Source organism: Scyliorhinus canicula, chromosome 6 (genome assembly GCF_902713615.1).
Source record: "Scyliorhinus canicula chromosome 6, sScyCan1.1, whole genome shotgun sequence".
NCBI lineage: Eukaryota > Metazoa > Chordata > Chondrichthyes > Carcharhiniformes > Scyliorhinidae > Scyliorhinus > Scyliorhinus canicula.
The window spans coordinates 127,712,337-127,733,180 of record NC_052151.1 but is presented as its reverse complement, the minus strand read 5'-3'; the positions used below and the strand labels follow the sequence as shown (position 1 = coordinate 127,733,180).

At 47.7% G+C, this 20,844-nt stretch overlaps 1 protein-coding gene across 13 annotated transcripts in view; it reads left to right on the top strand.

Moving 5' to 3' along the window:
- otofa (otoferlin a) overlaps positions 1 to 20,844 on the top strand; it is a 500,940-nt gene that overhangs the window by 390,529 nt on the left and 89,567 nt on the right. For 6 of the 13 annotated variants that reach the window (XM_038800124.1, XM_038800123.1, XM_038800127.1 and 3 more), the window contains 4 exons: positions 3,238 to 3,399; positions 5,038 to 5,200; positions 10,350 to 10,480; positions 11,895 to 11,924. In XM_038800124.1, coding sequence (XP_038656052.1) covers positions 3,238 to 3,399; positions 5,038 to 5,200; positions 10,350 to 10,480; positions 11,895 to 11,924 — 486 coding nt within the window. The remainder of the gene's footprint in view (positions 1 to 3,237; positions 3,400 to 5,037; positions 5,201 to 10,349; positions 10,481 to 11,894; positions 11,925 to 20,844) is intronic. The other 7 variants (XM_038800135.1, XM_038800130.1, XM_038800128.1 and 4 more) reach the window with 3 other exon arrangements.

Here is a 20,844-nt window from a genome sequence, read left to right as displayed (position 1 = left end):
AGCGAAGGAATGTTACACACATCTAACCAATCTTGATAAAAGCTGCCTGTGTGGAGGAGGGCTTCGAGTGTAAGGTGCTCCGGAGCGTGAACGCCTCCACCTCGTGCGCGAGGTTGGGGCTGATACAGTTGAAGGTGGTATACAGAGCACACCTCACGAGGGTGAGGATGAGCCGATTCTTTGAAGGAGTAGAAGATGTGTGTGAACGTTGCGGGGGGGGGGGGGGGGGGGGGGGGGGGGGCTATTCACATTCATATGTCTTGGTCCTGTCCAAAGCTGGAGGATTATTGGAAGGACATTTGTAGGGTAATTTCTAAAGTGGTGCATGTGAAACTGGACCCGGGCCCCCGGGAGGCCATATTCGGGGTGTCGGACCAGCCAGGGTTGGAAACGGGTGTGGAGGCAGATGTTGTAGCCTTTGCCTCGTTGATCGCCTGAAGGCGGATCCAGATAGGTTGGAGAGCAGCCTCTCCACCCTGTGCCCTGGCGTGGCGGGGGGACCTATTGGAATTCTTGACTCTTGAAAAGGTTAAGTTTGAACTGAGGGGAAGGATGGAGGGGTTCTACAATTCATGGGCAGTATTCATTATGCACTCAAGAACTGGATAACATCGAACATTAATTGGGGCGGGTGGGTGTGAGGGTTGGGGAGAGGGGGGCTGTGTGTGTTAATGGTGACTATGGATGATTCCTGATTCCTTTTTATCATTCGTTTATGTGAACATGCAGGCTAATGTTTGGGGTTTGGTGGGAGGATGGGATTGTTGTTATTGATATAGGGATTGACATATTAATTACTGATTATTGTTTATTGTTGGTGGGTGTAGATTTTGGAGAAAATGTGAAAAAGGAAGAGAATAAAAATATATTTTTTTAATAAGCTGTCTGTGAAGATTTAGTGGGCTCTAGCGGATAGATTTCTTCTACTGCAACATGACTTTAAATTTGGCACCATCTCTGATATCTATCAGGCAATTGATCAGGTAGCAGACAGACTGATCAGCCAATCACATAGAATAATTCTCATAGACTGCAGAGCAGGAAGTAAAAAACAGATAATTCACCACAGTTTCATTATTGTTCAGAAAACAAAATTATGATTGGACCATATACTTGGATTAAGGTGGAAGATGAAATATCATAAAGAAAAATGATTTTCATTATTTTAAAAATCATGGACACTTCAGTTGTTTCCCTCAGGGAAAGTACCCCACACTTGTTAAAAAAATCAAAAGTTTCAGAACCAGAGAATATAAGCCCTTTTGCTGTTAAAAATGAGTAGTGCCTGTCCAAGCAAGACTTAACATTTTGATCCATATTCATAGTAAGAAGGTTGAAGTTCACAACAAATTACTGATTCACTATTAATTACATCTGCAAAGATTGCAACAGTTTACCCTGTCAAGGAGGAGGGCATCACACACAGTAACTTCAGGATTTTTGTGTTTAACTGCGCATCTGGCAGAAATTGCTGTCAGTTTGACGGAGTAATGGCGGTGAGTGCTGACAACTTTGCCATCATTACAACCACTTACCCCAGACCATAATTAAATGGAAAAATCACACGTTAATGTTTGTTGAATATTTACGATTCATCCCTATTTGACCTGAATGCAATCAGAGTACATCTGTTGCATAATAGGTTTGCACAGTAAGAAGTCTTACAACACCAGGTTAAAGTCCAACAGGTTTGTTTCAAACACGAGCTTTCGGAGCACGGCTCCTTCTTCAGGTGAATGAAGAAGGCATTCACCTGAAGAAGGAGCCGTGCTCCGAAAGCTCGTGTTTGAAACAAACCTGTTGGACTTTAACCTGGTGTTGTAAGACTTCTTACTGTGCTCACCCCAGTCCAACGCCGGCATCTCCACATCATAATAGGTTTGAATGGTGAAGAGTGACAGGTCTTCCTGAAGAATGCTAATGTACTGGTTAGACAGAGGAAGATGCTCTTTCTGCATGATTTAGTCAGTGGTGAAGGGTGGGGATGCTGGGGAGGGGCTGCATATGAATAAGATAAAACATGAGTTAATCCAATGGTGAGGAATTTGGAATATTGGATACTCAGGTATAAAGTTGCAGAATGTGAGTTTGTTCCCACACTTAAGGCCCCAACATAGATAGGCTGTTCAAGAAGCACTCCAAGCAGATATGAGGCACTTTGTCAGAGGAAAGAAGAGGTCAGTGACTCAGACCTTCCAGTTTTATCCTCTGGAACAGGCATTAAGAGCAGCATTGTCTATCTAATCTCCATGGGAAAAAAATAGATACGAGCACAGAAGTATTTCAGGCAAAAAACAGATACTTAACTTTTTATTCACTATTGTTCACCAAATATTATAAGGTGTATTTGACCTCACTTTTGGACTGAATAAAGACCTCACATGTGATTGAAACAGAAGTCTGATTACCACATTACACCAAATAGAGTCTTGAATCAGCAAAAACTCTGGACTGGATTCTTCGTTGGCCAACGCCGATAACGTAATCGGCGATTGGGCGGAGAATCGACTCCGATGTTCAAATCGGGGCTGGCGCCGACGTTTGACGTCGGTCAGCCATGCTCTGCCCTCTCAGAAATGGCGTCATCGTGTCGCACGGCGCGCACCTTGGCAACGGTGTTGGCATGTCATCGGCCGGCCCTCTCGCAATTCTCCGCCCCCGATGGGCCGAGTTCCCGACGGCACGGGAGACGTGTGGTCTCAGCCATGCGGGTACCTGGCCTGGTGGCTGCAGACTGTGTCCAGCGCTGCCACATTCAGCCAGAATCCGTGCCGCTGGCCATTGAGGGGTGCTTCCGCGAGGGCTAGGGGAACTGGTGGGGAGTGGCCAGGAGGTGGGCTGTGAGGTCGCGGATGGTGGGTAGGGATCACGCACGGCCGACGCCATGTTATACGGTGCAACTGTAGGTCGTCAGATGTGGGCATGCACGGCCAGGGACCTGGCCATTCTCCACCCATTTTTGGCATGGGAGCCGGGAGTTTCACCCAGCACCACTGCTAGCCCCTCACCGGTCCCGGAGTTGGTGAGGGTTTCACGCAGAATTTTGGGTCGTAAATGACCACACATGCTCCGTTGGCGTCAACACTTAGTCACCGAAACGGGGAATCCAGCCCTCTGATTCTGAACTTTAGGACAACATATTTCTGTTTGTGTAAATTGCAAGACAGAACTTGTAAATATTAGTTTGTGTTGATATAGATGTACCTAAAATCATTTTGTTCTTTTTATTCCTTCCAGATTCTCTTTTGGGGCCTCCGAGATCTCAAGCGTGTGAATCTAGCACAGGTTGATAGACCACGAGTTGACATTGAGTGTGCTGGTAAGGGTGTGCAGTCTGCGGTCATTCAGAGCTACAAGAAAAATCCAAATTTCAGCACTTTGGTCAAGTATTTTGAAGTGGTGAGAACTGACTACTGCATCTGTCTGTAACTTACATATAACTGGGGGAACATGTAGAGGTGTCCAAGACATCGCGCAGTCGGGACAGCAATGGCTGAGGGTCTCGACATAATGCCCGACCCGCTGACGGATGTCACCCAGTGCCAGGCTGACCTTGATGAGGTTCTGCAGGGCACATCCTACTCACAGGTGGGCATTGCCGAGGTGCTGCAGAGCATGTTCCAGTCACTGAGGAGCATTGCCGAGGGCATCAACACGATGATGCAGACATTGGGGAACTGCCAGGACTGGCAAAGCCAGATGATGCAGCAGCAGCCGGGAATGGAACCAGCTACGCCTCTCTACCAAGGTGAACCCCAGGGCCCTATGGCACCGAACAGGAGGAAGGGATGCTGAGTGCCAACCTAGAACCGTGCCATGGAATGGCGACGATGGTCACCAGCTCCCCCGAGTTCTACCCCTCCAATAAGGCTGCGTCTCGCAGCCAGCACGCCGGACAGTGCGGCAAGGCTGTGCATGTGTCGCTGACAAGTGAGCCAGGGCCCTCCAGTCCCAGAGCCCCCCAGGTGCCCCAGGGGCATCAAAGGCTGCCTCTACCTCTGATGTGCATCCTGGGGACACACCTAGATGTAGTGGTAGAGCTTGGAGGGAAAAGCACATTGAGGATCACTGAGAGTGCCAGGGGAGGGGGGGGGGGGGGAGCAGGTACGGGGTCAGGGGACTGTGGATGGGGTTGGGGGAGACTGGGGAATTAGCAAACACAATAAACACCTTTGTGCACAACTCCTGGGTGTTTGGATGTTGGTTGCTGCGTATGTCTATTCAAGCATTGTGTCCAGATATCAAGGTGTGATTGGGATGCTAGCAATGATTCCCACATGCTACATGCCCCCCCCCCCCCCCCCACAGACACGAGAATCCTCTTGGGTTTTGTGAAATGCTCACTTAACCACGATTGCCAATTCCCTTTCAACAATACTCCCTTTCAACAATACTCTTCAGCCGCACTGCCAGAGGCCTCGGCAGTCGGTGGAGTTTATGGGTAGTCAGAGTGGCTGATGGGCAGGGTCAACACCAACTCCAACTTTTCACCAGATAAAGAGAGATGCTGCATCAAGCCAATAATTTCAAAATGGATTAAAGTTACCCTTGCAGAGGGTAACTTTCGCTAAGGATACCTTGAAGTGTTCCAACCTACAAAACAGATGCATTAATAAGATCTGGGCTAATATCTTGGGAGATCAGAATAAAATTAGGCTAAGTATTGTTTGGTTATGGTACAGAAAGCGACTGAGAGTTTTGTATCACAGGTCACCTAGGTATTCTCAATTCCATCCTCATTGGCCTAAGTTTCTCATTCCTGTTCCTGTGGAACAGTTACAACAATCGATCTGGTGTTGACAGCTATATGTGGAAGTTAGCATTCTTTCCCAAGGAAGTTGCCCAAGATGTCTCAGCTAGTAGCCAAACTGAGGCTTGCTGAAATCCATCATAAATGTCCCTGCCCAATCACAGTGTAGCACCTTGGAATGAGTATCATAATGAATACATTGGTGTAACAATCTGACTTCAATTTATTCTCCAGTGTATGGCAGGCATACTGTTTCAATTAATGCTTTTCTTTCATGATCCTATTAGGATCTTCCAGAGAATGAACTTCTTCACCCTCCACTTAATATTCGTGTGGTAGACTGCCGGGCTTTTGGCAGGTACACGCTGGTTGGTTCACATGCAGTCAGTTCCCTGAGAAAGTTCATCTACAGACCACCAGACAATAAAGTTCAGAAGTGGGTAAATGCAGGTATGTAAAAACCTAAGAATTTTTCTGTAGTGTAACCCCCCCCCCGCACCCCCGGAGTGTCATCACTGGAAGTTTATTCCTTGTACATACATGTGGTTAAGGCCGTTCACTAAACCCGGTTTTCTGGACTATGAGGCTACAGGAACCCCTTTAGATTGTCATTGTAATTTCTCCAAGTCTTTCTTTGCAAATACCAAAAGGACAACCTTCAAGATACATCTTCTTCATTATGTGTGCTCTGCTCCTCATTATATTGCTTTACAATCCCAATTTCCGAAAAAAAATTAAAAATTAAAAAACTAGAATGGGAAATGGAAAAGCCTCTCCATCAGAGCAAGAGATGTGAACCTTCGGTTGAAATATAGGGAACAGTAGGCATTTTCCAGACTTGTGTGCATGTTTCTCTTCATATGAAATCAGAACTAAGATAAGTCATCAACTCTAGGCCAATTATACTGAGTAGACCTGGGAAAGCCCTATTGTATTTTACTTGATATGTGGATGCCTTGGTAAATTCATCTCTTCCCATTTCAATGGCAAAAATTAGCTTATCAGAAGAATTTAGCAAGCAATCCAATTATGCTTATTAATTGTGAAATATTACTGTTAAATACTTTGTTTTCAATCTGCCTTTTATTTTGTTTAACTGTAGTTATTTTTAATTTAATATGTGTTCTGTGTTAAGTTTTAATTCATTTAGTTGTAAAAGTGTTCGATATCTTTATAGAATGATGCTTATTTTTGACATTTAAAACTACATGCTTTAGCTGTAACCAGGATTGCTATCTCCCCGTATAGAATTCCTAAATTTGCCCGAACGATTGACTCCATTTTCTCTATCAAAAGAAATGCACTATATCACTCTTATCCATATACTCCTTGAACAATCAAAGCTGAATGCACGAAAATCCGACCGATGAAATGTCTAATTAATGTTGCCTGGGATGGAACATTTAAGTTATGAAGAGAGGTTGGATAGGCTTGGGTTGTTTTCGCTGGAGCAGAGAAGACTGAGGGGTAACCTGATTGAGGTGTACAAAATTATGAGGGGCATGGACAGGGTGGATAGGGAGCAGCTGTTCCCCATAGTTGAAGGGTCAGTTACGAGGCGACACAAGTTCAAGGTGAGGGGGTGAGAGGTTCAAGGGGGATTTGAGGAAAAACTATTCTACCCAGAGGGTGGTGACAGTCTGGAATGCGCTGCCTGGGAGGGTGGTAGACGTGGGATGCCTCACATCCTTGAAAAAGTATCTGGATGACTACTTGTTGCATCATAACATTCAAGGCTATGGGCCAAGTACTGGCAAATGGGATTAGGTGGGCAGGTCAGCACCTTTCATGCATCGGTGCAGACTCGATGGGCTGAAGGGTCTCTTCTGCACTGTACTATTTTGTGATTCTGTGAAGTTAGTACAGAAATGAGGGGTCCAATTTTATATTTTTGACACTAGATACAAGTGGGATTATGTATGAGCACAGTAAGTGATGTAAAAGTTTATTTCACCAATCTTGAACACGTGGGAGGAAACCGCACTAGAAAGGTTGGAAAAATTAACAAGCTCACTGCAATTTTGACGATGTGAAAGCCATTGAAAATAAATAAATTCAAGCCTTATATGATAGCAGTTTTCCACTGTATTTTTAAGTATCCCGTACTACTATATTCCTATCTTTGAGAAAACAAATGCTTTCTTCACATGCATTCAGTCATTGGAGGTAAGATTTTCCATTCCCACTCTATCCAATTCAGGTCAATCTGGAATAAAAATCTGCATAGCCCAGCATGAATGCCATAGCAACACAAGGGTCTGAATTTTACAGTACAGTCGGACTTGCTTCCAACCCAAAAGAAAGTAAAATTGTACGAAATGACGCTGAGCGTGTGCCCCGATGTCACCACAAGCACGTGCAATATTGAGGTCGGCAGACATCCACAGTAGTCTGTAGCCCACCGACATTGAAAAAGGCAATTAAAAAGTCTATTAATGTGGATGGCACAGTGGCACTATGGTTAGTGCTGCTGCCTACAGCGCTGAGGACCCAGGATCGATCCGGGCCCTGGGTCACTTTCTGTGTGGAGTTTGCACATTCTCCCCGTGTCTGTGTGTGTCTTACACCCACAACCCAAAGATGTGCAGTTTAGGTGGATTGGCCCAACTAAATTGCCCCTTAATTGAAAAAAAATAATTGGGATCTCTAAATTTAAAAAAAAGTCTGATTAACCCAGGTTTTACATTGCCCATGTGATTTTGCACTCCATCGCGCAGGGTAAAAAAGGCAGGTGGGTGTTGCGTTTTAATAAATTTGTCACCCAAGGACCAGATAAAGTTGCCTGAGCACTTCCATTTTATTTGTGACTTTTCTGTCATATTTCTGAAATTTTCCAGCTTTCCTTTGATTCCGTTAACTTTCTAAGCTGGTTCATCGAGAAACCTGTGTCAAAGTTGGGTGAATCGCGCGAGAGCCTAAATCTGGCTCCAAACTGGGCCGCTCATAAGGCACCCGACTCACTCTGCCCAACGCAACTAAATCTCATCCTCGCTGCCTGGATTCACCAGGTGCCCGGGACTCAACGGTCGCACCTATGAGACCTCGCCAGGTCGCGTTTAGTACTGGTCCACACAAACGTGGACCAAGCGTAACAGCAACTCGGGGGTGGGGGGGGCTTAATGCAGGCCATTAGAGAGCCCCGAGTTGCCAGGGAGAGGGCAGGGTGGTACCCTGGCATGCCCCCGGCACCTTGGCACTGCCACCTGAGTATCCTGGTACCACTGTCTGGATGCCTTGGTGGTACTGTCATCATGCTATGGGCACTTCCAGGGTTCCAGGCTGGCAGTGTCATGATGCCAGATTGGCACTGCCAGGGATTGGGCCCATGGAAGTTCTATGTTGGCCTGTGAGGATTGGGGACTGATGTGAGTCACGAGGAGTGATGCCAGGGGCACAGAGGTGGCAAATCACTCAAGATGCCCTCAGGAGGTCATTCATTTTCTTTCTGCAGTGCGTGTTGATGTACATTTTCAGTGTTTTCTGCCAGTGAGGCTGACAGCACTGACATTCTCTACTACCTTCCTCATCCCAGCTGCTGTTGAGTCGGGCAGACTTGAGTCCACCACCACCCTGGGGAAGGGGGTGTCCCTCGTCTCCTTAATGGCATGCAGCATTCACAGAATCTTGGGACTGATCTGCATGCAGCCATCTTCTTGGCTGGAATGACGGTCTGTGGTGAGTGGAACGCTTAACAGATGCTGCAGCCTGTCAGGCCTTTTGATGCGAATCCCGACTCCAGCGAATCAGATGCCACCGGGGCCAGGAATCACTTGGGATGAAGGAAAGAATTCTGCTGGTCCCTTTGCATCACCTTAATTTCATCGCCCAGTGTTCCTAACTGGAGCACGAATTTCCCGCAATTCACATTCAGCGGGAGAACTTCTCCCAAACAGAGAATCCCGGCCAGAGTTGTGGAAAGGCTGACTCCTTAGCAGATGATTAAAACTTTCAGTTTAAGGGCTATGGGAATCAACCCAATATGGTTCATGAATCAATGGAGAAAGCAGAAAATACTGAAAATGTACATCAGCATTGCAAAAGAGGCAACGTCCTGTCATTTTTCCTTTAAATGCTGGCACAACTGCTCTGTGATCCAGCATCTTCCGTGTTATTTCATATGTCCAATATTTCAGCTTTTGTTATTTAATCCAATGGACTAAATGCTTTCTATGAGCATTCTGTCTCATGGCAGGGCAATTGGTTTTATCCACCTGATCCCATCTTGAAGCTCATCTCACATAAGTCAACTAATGAAGGGGAGATCCACCATAATCCTCAGAAAATTGAATGGGTATATGATGGAAATAAACTAGACAATTTGGATGGGTAAGGTAAATATAATGATATCCTTGGGGAGAAAACTGTACTGGAAATACAATTTTTAGAAATGTACATTAATAATTTCAATACAGAACTTAATTCTGGATAATACTCTTTTTACTTTACACTATTTTACATGGTTAATCCTAGAAAAGGGTCAGAGGTCAGAATTTTGTGTGGAGGTGGCTGTGCCACCTTCCGGTTGCAAAGTCGGGATGAGTCTGCCTCCTCATGGCTGGGAAGCTCTGAACTGCTTTCACAGTTGGCAGCCTGTTAATCGGTTCAGCTAGTGGCTTCCACCTTCACCTTGGAGGAAGTCCCGCCTCTGAGAGCTGCCAGCCAATCAGTGCCGGCAGCCCTCTGGTCTCAACAGCGCCAACAGGAGCCAGTCCCCATCAGAGATCATCGATGGAGCCACATGGGATGGTTAAGCAGGCAGGCGCTGGTGAGGGGGTGGGAAGGACATGACGGGTAACCAGGAGACGGAACAAGCTGGGCTGAGGGACACTATTGAGGCAAACCACCACTGGACCAATTAAAGCACCAGCCCACAGAGCGAGGTTAGCAGGATTTTCCTGTGGCCTCACTACATGGTCTAGATACCAGCAGTAACTGGGAAAATGCTAGCAGCGGCACGAGGAGGACTTTAAGTTGTTAATGGTGGACCAATTAAGATCCTCATTTGGCCAAAGAGCAGGTGAACAGCCCCACCACCTCCCTTGTCGTTGGTAAATTTCCAGCAGAGGTAGGAGGTAATGGGAATGAACCCCTTACACTATGCTAACTGATCTTATGTACCCACCCCCCAGCCCACTCCACCTACCAGCCTGCTGCAAGGGACAACAAAATTCCAGCCATAGAATCTGACAGGAGGCCGTTTGACAAACCATGCTAGTGTCCACACTTCAAAGAGGTTCAATTCTCTCTCTTTCCCAGAAATCTGCAAATTTTCCTTTCAAGTTATATACCCAAGACCCGTGGTTTGCTTTACCCTTTATCAAAGGTAGCTAAATCGGAACCAACATAATTTTGAAAGGACTTTTACCCGTTCAACACCATTCTTTAGATCTTTAGACAAATCTTTAGATCTGTTCGAGCATTCTTAGAGCATCTCAACCAATGGGAACTCTCTTCAACATGACACTTGTAATTTACTTTTGTCTCACCTCTGACCTTTGGAATCATTTCCATACATAGTCTGATATTTTTCTTTCCTTGTTCTGTCCTTGTCTTTTTCTGGCCTTCTCTGTCTTCCGGATTTTCACTGGCTTCTGTTCAGCTAAGCTAATAAATGGCTACCAAGCACTGGCAAATGGAGGCCCGTTCTTTCGCCCTGCAGGAGACATCAACGTTAACATGGAAACGGAGATTCCTGTGAAGAAAATTGAGACCGTCGTCAAGCTGGATGCTGTAAGTATGACCTTGATTTGAAACCCCCACCGTGGACAGGAGGGAGTTCAGGGTGGGGCGGGAGGTAGTTAAAAAGTGAAATGCATGGGTATGCGCTGCACCCACCACTATTTTTACAGCAGTGGATATTTAAGGGGTCTGACTGTCCCATGGTAGAGAGGCAAGACCCTTTTTACATATTTAAATTAGGTTCCTTCAATGTAATTGAAAATCCAATTGAAAGTTGTGTGTTGATGTACGGGATTCCAGTGGTCCGGAAACTCAGCGTGAAATGGAGGCAGGAATTGCCAGCTCCCCAAGGTGGATTGGGCCATGATAAATTGCCCTTAGTGTCCAAAATTGCCCTTAGTGTTGGGTGGGGCTACTGGGTTATGGGGATAAGGTGGAGGTGTTGACCTTGGGTAGGGTGCTCTTTCCAAGAGCCAGTGCAGACTCGATGGGCCGAATGGCCTCCTTCTGCACTGTAAATTCTATGATATCTATGATGACAGTTTCAGCAACCCTTGTGGATCAGGGGGAGTAGGTCTGCTCTCCAGGCTCCTCAAAGAACACTTCAGCATCTCTCCTTTGATTGTTGGCTCTCTAACCCTCAGATTCATAAGGGGTCCACGAGTGGTGATAAAGAAATCTGCTCTCATTCTATCCAGCAGATTAAACCTATTTGTAGGCTATGATATTGAGGCCTTCAGGTCAGGAATTTCACAGGTTCAAAGCTTGCACAGGCCTCGCCAGGTCAACAGTGAGGCCATTGCAAACAACCCCCAACAGAAAAGAAAGAAAACAAACAGGCAAGTTGCTGCTGGTTCCAGTGACTCGTGTTGGTGGAATATGCCATATGAGGATGGGGCAACAAACCCCACAGAGACGTTTACTGTCTTGGCTGAGAAATAAAGAATGGTTTTGGATAAGAGGGCACCTGTGGAGCCAGAGCAAGTTCTGTGCATACAATCCCAAAATCTGCTGATCTGGAATTGGCAAACACATTCAGCAGACATCAAAATCAGAAAGATAGTCACACACATCCCCCTCTGATCAATTAATTGACATTGGCAGAGGCACGGAAGTCGGTCACATGCCATTTGTAATAGATGGGATTGCGGACCAGGTACAAAAATAAAGCTATCAGACAGGGGGTTTATTGAGTTTTAGAATGCCAGGCCCAAGCAACACTTTGTACTCACAAGCACATTTGTGTGATTTCTCATTTTATTTTAATTTAATTTTGCTTCCTTTTTGTGAGTGCTCTTGATTTCCAAACATATAAGATATTTTATTATCCACATGGATCTGCGTTTCCTTTATCGTTTTCTTGCTCCATTTTTGATCACGATGGGGACAGTATTTCATGATATTTGTGTTGTTAATTTTGTGATGCTGACATCATCTCATTTTGTTTGTTTCCATTTGATGGCAGAACTCCGATGCTGTTGTTAAGGTTGATGCGGTAAGTTGAAATACTGCAGTGGTGATGAGTCATCACATGTCAGAGCACCGTAAGATAACAATCCTGAGAAGAAAACTCTCTTTTCCCTTTAAGAAATCTTAGCTCTCTGCAACCCCCATGTTTGACTAAGACATGAGCACTGCTCCCCTATCTGCGAAGATTGTTCTCATATCCTTTATGCACTTCTGTAAAAGATCTAGCTTGTCATCCAAGAGGCAATCTCTTCCCTCATTGCTCCAGCAACATGTATTAACTCACCTACCCAGCTATGAGCTTTCTTCTTTCGTTCCTGTTGAGCTCCAAGTAGCCAGCCTACACTTGTGTTGTGCTTATCGACTCAACGTGTTGATACGAAGATACATCTTGCAGTCCCCCACTCTGATTGATTCTCTTGCAGGACCTCAAATCCCTGGAACTCCTCAGCACATTGTTTCTCCTTTCTCACCTTCAGCCTCCAAGGTACCAAAACCCAAGCTAGGCATCAGGTTAACATTATTCTTTATTTCTCCTCTCTGTTGTTTTTAATCTAGTGCTAGCCTTCACCAAATCTTTGCTGGAGTGATTATATTGTAGAAAACCAAACCAGGATGGTTCTTTGATGATACCTGGGCAAATATTAAGCAGCAACATAAATAGGATATAACATTTCTACATGTCAGATACTGGGCAGAATCCTGTGCCCTCCGTCTTGGCTCGTTTGGTGGCTGGGGGGTATTCAATCAGATGGGAGGGTGGCGAGTGGGGACCCTGCCATCTTGCCACATCCATCCTTATTAAGTCTGTGGTGAGAGGGTCAATGGACAGTCATCCCATCTTGCTGCTTTTGAGTCTTTTAGTCAGGCAATTAATGCCTACTTTAAGGCGTCATCCTACTGTCACTGATATCAGTCTAGCAGTAGATGGTGGGGGTGGGGAGGAGGGTTGCTCACCATACAGGAAGCATAACAAGAAAACCCATGTGCAGTTGCTTGCAGGGTCTCACAGGGGCAGGGTGGGGGGGGGGGGGCGACCATTTGTTCAAACGCACTAAGTGTCTGATTGAGGAACCCTGAATCGGGAAGGGAGGGTTCACTGTGAACCACCCTTGTCCCTGCATCTGACCCCCCACCCCCCCCCCCCCCCCCCCACCCCCAGTCTCACCCCCACCACTCCACAACCTCTTCCTGCCATCACTTAAGTCAGGTCTGGGGCCATGCAATGATGCCACCACTTCCGTGGTGGCACTGTTATCCAATGAGTATGCCAACCGATTGGTCAGCTGCTCTCAGCAATGTGGGGCGTCCATAACGGGACCTTTCATCCTGGCACTGACCTAACAAGTGCCTGATGTGGCAGTGATTCCCAAAAGCATGCCTTTAGTTCTGGTACCACTGAAGGATATCACGCAGCCTACCTGCCCCTGGGGAATTGGTGTAAGCCCGTGGAACACCCTAGAAGCTGTTCTATGTAAACCAAGTTCTCCCATGTGGCTCTATCGAAGGACTGTCATGGTTTAATACCTGTTAGATTCCAGCAAGGGAAGCTTTTTCCACTTACTACTGAGGTATTTATTGCCAGAAAAAAATCACCAGACTTTCAGATTTGACGACATTTTGACAATATTAAGCCCGACAACGGTTCCCCAATAATTATAGGCTACTAGCATTTACTTACGATTTGACCCATGAATGTCGATAAGTTGTGTGCAAAGCACTGGTTGTCAACAAAACTGATGAATCATGGTATTAGTTACCCCATGTCTGCTTTCCATTGCACATATAGGGTAGCATGTAAAATGGAACTGTGACAGCTCACACTCCAGAGAAATTGAACCCCCATGAGGAATAGGGGGCGTGATCTAAGACTCTCGCCACTCCTGACACAGGATGAGACGAGTGCAATGTTCTTGTTGGATGGCGTGATTTATATACCAAGAACATTTGTAGTTGAAGCTATAAACAATTTCTTAACATTAACTGTGGGTCAACGATATACAAACAACAGATGAATAACCGTATGATCATGCACAAGCAACCTCTCTCTTCCAGCTGTCCAGTCAGTCTGAGGTCACCTGACTCTTAACATTCACTTACATACTAGTGAGACTCCTAGTGGTCAGTTGGTGAATTACAACACAACCTTGCTATCACTACATCACCTTTCCTTTGAAGGAATAAACTAATATATTATTATCAATATATTTACATGTGATACCATGAGCCTGAGTCTAACAATTTTGTTTTAATTTTTAAAACTAGTTGAACAACAAGAACAGCAAGCATAGTGTGTACAAATAGTCCAAATCTACAAATTGAGTCGGCAGGTTTTCTTCTGAATCTGGTTGATCTTCACAAAGTTTGACCTTGCTGCTCAGAACTTGTAGATTTAATGTTCTTCATGACATTCTCATGCTCAGGAACTGCTGAACTATCTGACACTGCAGCTGACGTTGATTCTGATCATCGTCATCCATCACGTTGTTGTGTAAGTCTTCTCTGGTTTTCAAGAGCGCATGACGATTTCTTCTGAAAACCAACCAGTTCTCTGTCTACATTGTAGAAACAAGGTGTTACTTCTTCAAGTACAATAGTTTTTCTTGACCAATTGCCTTCATCTTCTACTCTCACAATGTCATCACTACTCAGAGGTGGCAAAGTTCTGGACACTATCATAGAACTGCTTTTGTTTTGCTTTAACATTTGACATTTCCTGCTGTAACATTGCATTCTCCTCCTTCCTTTCCAAGTATGGAAATGTGGTATGCAATGTTCTATTTATGAGTAACTCGGCTGGCGATCTACCATGTGACAATGCTGATGCTCTGTAACTCAATCGTCTGAGATATGGATCAGATTGGTTGTCCATTGCTTTCTTCAACAATTGCTAAACAATATTTGCACCTTTTTTTGGCGTTTTCATTGGCTTGTGGGTTCAACGGACTCGACTTGATTGAAATCGTATGTGATTGCGAAGTGTTGGCACTTGTTACAGCTAAAATAAGGACCGTTGTCACTCACGACAACTTGAGGAATTCCGTATCGAGCAAAAATTGACTTGGTATTGTTGCCTTCTTTACTTTGGGGTGAACCACAAGCAGTTTCTTATATCAACCAAATGGCCACACAACCAATATGTTAGCTCAAAAACACAGTTTATTAATAACACAAGACTTGTATCTCTATGCAATAATATACGCGGCTCTGTACTAAATTGCACCTAACGACTAAGATTTTTTTTAAATAAATGATTTTATTGGGTTTTTGAACAAAGTATATTTACCGTTATGGACACAGAATAAGAAATATATATATATATACATATATAGAAGAGAAGGGCACACCCAAACATACCCAAAAAAAAGTAATAATACAAAATAAAATAAAAATAAAAATAGAATAACTGGTAGGGTATTGTGCACCAGCTCAATAGCAGCAACTCTGTACACCTGGCAAAATTATTTACAACACATAAGTAGGCGACTGTTTGTGGGGGGTGACCGGGGGGGGGGGGGGGGGGGGGGGGGGGTGGAGACTGGGGAGGTAAATATACATTTGGGTGCCAGAGAAACAATTACAGAGGGCAATACTCGAATGGGTTTGGTGTTGGTGTTGTCGCTTGCTTCTCCCGGATGGATCACGCTGCCGTTGTTGTCTCGCGCTCACCTCCGCTTCAGCCGTTCCTCCCGTCTTTCGCCTGTATTCACCTTGTTCTCTGTTCCTGGAGATGCCATGTTCGTTATTGTATTCCATGCCTTCCTTCCGGCTGTCATTTCCCTGCCTCCTCCCCACCTCCCTGGTTCTCCTCTCTTGTTCCCTGTCCCTTCCCCCCCCCCCCCCCTCCTGTGATTCACCTTTCTTTCCTCTTAGGTTTAGCTGCCCCCCCCCCCCCCCCCCCCCCCCCCCCCCCCCCCCCCCCCCCCCCCCCCCCCCCCCCCCCCCTCCTTCCCGGTCTATCTCTCCCTCTCACGCTTTGGCTACTTTCCCCTGATTTTTGGCTACCTGGCTATTCTTCTGCTTGTACGTTGGCCACAAACAGGTCCCGGAACAATTGCGTGAATGGCTCCCACGTTCTGTGGAAGCCGTCATCTGACCCTTGGATGACGAATTTGATTTTCTCCATTTGGAGAGATTCCAAGAGGTCGGACAGTCAGTCTGCAGCTCTGGGCGGTGCTGCTGACCGCCAGCCGAACAGGATTCTCCGGCGGCCGATCAGGGAGGCAAAGGCAAGGGCGCCCGCCCTCCTCCCCAGGAATAGATCTGGCTGGTCCGAAACCCCGAAGACCGCCACTATCGGGCATGGCTCCACCCTCACCCCCACCACTTTGGACATAGCCTCGAAGAAGGCTGTCCAGTACCTGCAAGTCTGGGGCAAGACCAGAACATGTGGGTGTGGTTGGCCGGGCCTCCTTGACACCATTCACATCTATCCTCCATGAAGAACCTACTCATACGGGTTCTTGTTGAGTGGGCTCTATGTACCACTTTTAGCTGCATCAGGCTGACCCTTGTGCACGTGGAGGTGGTGTTGACCTAGTGCAGTGCTTCGCTCCAGAGTCCCCACCCTATTTCAATCAGCAGGTCCTCCTCCCATTCCTTTCGTGTTACGTCCAGTACGGTGTTGGCCCTCTCTACCAGTCAGTCATACATGTCGCTACGGTTTCCTTTATCTAGGATGCTTGCTTGCAGTAATGTCTGTCATGGCGGTTGTGGATACGTCCTTGTCTCCTTTCATAGGAAGTTTTTGAGTTGTAGATACCTTAGCTCGTTCCCCCTGGCAAGCTGGAATTTCTCTGTCAGTTCATCCAGTGTTGCGACCGTGCCGTCCGTGTCTAGGTCCCTGACTGTCACTGTCCCTCCGTCCTGCCCCCACCTTTTGAAGATGGCGTCAGTCAGTGCTGGTGTGAACCTATGGTTGTTGCAGATGGGAGCTTTGTCTGACATTTTGGTCAGGCCAAATTGCTGCCGCAGTTGGTTCCAGGATTGGAGGGTGGCTATCACCACCGGGCTACTGGAGAGTTTTTTGGGTGGGGATGGGAGTGCTGCCGTGGCGAGGGCCCGGAGGGAGGTCCTCATGCAGGAGGCCTCTTTGTGCGCACCCACTTGGCTTCTGGCTCCTGGATCTATCCCCTTATTCGCTCAGCCGTCGCTGCCCTGTAGGAGAATTGTAGGTTTTGGAGAGCTAACCCCCCCCTGGATTTTGTTTTTTGTAAGACCTTCGCCATGATTAGTTTGTCCAGTGCTTTGAAAAAGGCCTTGGGGATGTAGATCGGAATGGATCTAAGTAGGAAGAGGTACCTGGGCAGTACATTCATTTTGATCGTCTGGACTCTCCCCGCGAGGGAGAGTGGGAGTGTGTTCCATCTTTGCAGGTCCTTTTTTACTTCCTCCGTCAGACTGGTGAGGTTCCATTTGTGGATCCCTTTCCAGTCATGGGCTATTTGGCTCCCCAGGTAGCGGAATTTGTGTCGGGCTTGTTTAAACGGCAGTCCCGTTAGTGCTCCCCCCCCCCCCCCCCCCCCCTACTTGTCGGTGTACCGGGAAGATCTCGGTTTTGCTCATGTTGGGTTTGTAGCCCGAGAAGGTGCAAACTCTTTCAGGAGCGCGATGATTCCGTCCATGCTGCTTTGTGGGTCCGAGATGTAGAGGAGCAGGTCATCTGCATAGAATGAGACTCTGTGTTCTCTGCCGCCCCTTCAGATCCCCCTCCAGCATTTTCCTGCTCTGAGCGCTATCGCTAGTGGCTCAATCGCGAGAGTGAACAGCAGCGGGGTCAGTGGGCATCCTTGTCTGGTGCCCCTGTGCAGCTGGAAGTATCGGGGTTGGTGTTGTTGGTCCGTACAGTCACCATGGGAGCGTTATATAGGAGCTTTACCCAGGAGGTGAACCGTGTTCCATGCCCGAACCGCTCCATTACCTCTATGAGGTATTTCCATTTGACTCTGTCGAAGGCCTTTTCTGCGTCTAGGGAGATGATCACCTCTGGTGTTCTCTCCCCGGAGGGGGTCATTATTACGTTCAGCAGGCGCCTGATTTTCGAGGTAAGCTGTCTACCTTTGACAAAGTTCGTCTGGTCCTCTGCGACCACCTCTGGTACACAGTCTTCTAGCCTTTTGGCTAGAATCTTGGCCAGTATTTTGGCGTCTGCATTCAGCAGTGAGATGGGTCTGTATGACCCACATCCCGTTGGGTCTTTGTCTTTCTTAGGTATCAGCGAGATTGAGGCCTGTGCTAACGTGGGTGGCAGTGTGCCCCTAGCTAGCGAGTCTGTGAACATCTCCCGCAGGTGCGGGGCCAGTGCTGTCGCAAATGTTTTATAGAAGTCCGCCGGGAACCCATCTGGTCCCGGCGCCTTACCCGCCTGCATGGAGCTAATGCTCTCCATGATCTCTCCCAGTGCTAGTGGTGCTTCCAGGCCCCGTTCTCTGCCCTCCCCACGACTGGAATGTCCAGTCCATCAAGGAACCGGTTCATCCCAGCCTTCCCCTTTTGGGGCTCTGAGGTGTACAGGTCTTGGTAGAAGGCCTTGAAGGTTTTGTTGATCTGTTCTGGTTCTGTTTCCAACGTGCCTCTGGTACCCCTGATTTGCGCAATTTCTCTGGTGGCTGCCTGCTTTCTCAGCTGGTGTGCCAACAGGCGGCTGGCTTTGTCTCCGTGTTCGTATAGGGTCCCACGTGCCTGGCAGAGTTGGTGCACTGCTTTCCTGGTGGAGAGAAGATCAAAGTTCCTTTGTAGCTCTTTTCTCTCTGCCAGGAGCTCTACGGTCGGGGCCTCGGAGTATTTACGGTATACCTCCAGTAAGGAATCGACCAGCTGCTGCCTAGCCACCCTTTCCTCCCTATCTCTTCGTGCATTGAAATCGATGATTTCCCTCTTAGTACAGTCTTTAGCGCTTCCCAGAACCTGGAGGATGAGACCTCCCCATTCTGGTTGTTCTCCGTGTACTCTGCTATGGCCCATGATATCTTTTCGTTGAAGGCCTTGTCAGCTACTAGGGCAATGACCAACCTCCATGGGGGCGTTGGGCCCTGCCCGCCTCCAGCCTCACGACCATGTAATATGGGGCATGGTCTGATATCCCAATTGCGGAGTATTCCACTTTGTCTACCCCCGGATCACCGTTTTCCCCACCACAAAGAAGTCAATTCTGGTGTATATGTTGTGTACTGGAGAAAAGAAGGAGAATTCCTTCTCCCCTGGGTGGGCGAACCTCCAGGGGTCCACCACTCCCATCTGTTCCATAAAGTGACTGAGTTCCCTTGCCATGTTTGAGGTTTTCCCCATTTTGGGCTTTGATCTGTCTGTCGTTGGATCCTGTACACAGATGAAGTCCGCCCCCAGGATTAGTCGGTACGTCGCTGTGTCAGGGATATCTGCCGTGGCGTTGCCTCACCCCTCCCATTCCCCCCCCCCCCCTTCCCCCCGGTCGGCGTGTTGTTGCCCCTTGCCAGGGGCCCCTTATTTCTACCCTAGCTGCTGGTTTTCCAGCCCATGTTCTTCGACAAACTTGTTTGCTTCGGCGGGGGCTGTGAAGAAGTATTCTCTTTCTTGGTATGTGACCCAAAGTTTCATTCGTAAATTCTAATGAAGCGTCCTTCCCATTTGCCGGCTGTATTTTTCCTGGCCCAGCGTAGGATTGTTTCCCTATCTTGGTACCGGTGCAGTTTAGCTATAACAGCCCTCGGATGATCCCCTGCCTTGGGCTTCGGGCGCAACGACCAGCATGCTATGTCCATTTCTGGTAGGTTTGGGAAAGTTTTCCTCCCCACTATGTTGCCCAGCATCTCGGCCATGTATGCCGTGGGGTTTCTACCCTCAATTCCCTCTGGTAGGCCCACTATCCTAACATTTTGCCTTCTTGAGCGGTTTTCCTGATCATCCACTCTGCCCTTCAGGCTCCCCTGTGTTGTGCCCAGTCTCGTCACCTCCCTCTCCAGGGCCGTGACCCGGTCGCTCATGTCAGTCGCTGCTTTCTCCAGCTCCTTAATGGTCGCCTCTTGGGCTTCCTGTTTCTCCTCTGCTCTGCCCAGGGCGTGCTGCACCTCCGCCAGGGCCTTGTCCATTGCTGTCTGTACTGCGGCCTCCATGTCTGCCCTAGCCTCTGCTTTGTTTACCTGCTGATGCTCCCTCAGCGCCTCGGCAAAGGCTGCCTTCCAGTTCCAGTTCCCCTCTGGCCCAGGGGGAAAATACTCCTGTCTGCCCAGTTCTTTTTGTTGCGGCAAATCTTCCGTTCTGCCGCTTCATGCGCTGATTAGCTCGTCTGAACAGGCTCGCACATTGCCCCGCCTGCTTTTGGAGCCCCTTCTCCCTCTGCATTGGCTCCCTTCTGGCATTTTTTTCTCCCCCCCTTTTTCTTTTCCCTTTCTTTTCCCCCTTTTTCCCCCCTTTTTCTTTTCCCCTCCCTTCTCTCCTTTACACTTTTTTTAAATAAAATTCTTTCAAGATAATTTGTTTTTCGAAAAAAAAAGTGAAAAAGTTTATTTCTCTTTAAAAGTTTTCTTTTCAAAATGTTGTATTTCCCTCACCCACCCAGGGTCGAGAGAGAGAGTCTTCTGGCCGGGAGTCCCTCTTTGTCCCTGCCTCGTGGTGGTCGCCGCTGCGGGGGGGGGGGGGGGGGGGGGGGGGGTGGTCGGTCAGTACCTGGTGCTGGCTGAGTCCCCGCTTTGGTCCCTGCCTTGGTCCGGGCCGCCGCTCGCTGCTCGTCCTACCCTGCGCTCTCCTGCCGGGTTTGGGGAGTGGGGGGGAGTCGTCGGTCGTTCCTGCTGGCTCGGTCACTGCTTTGGTCCGGGCCTCCGCTCGTCCTGCCCTGCGCTCTGCTGCCATGCCTACAACTAAACCGAGCCATTCTTTTTCAATTTGAGGGTACCTCTGTTCTGTTCTCATCATGGATCATGATGCATATGCGACTGGTTTCTAATCACCATGCTCGAGTTGCAGAAGAACTT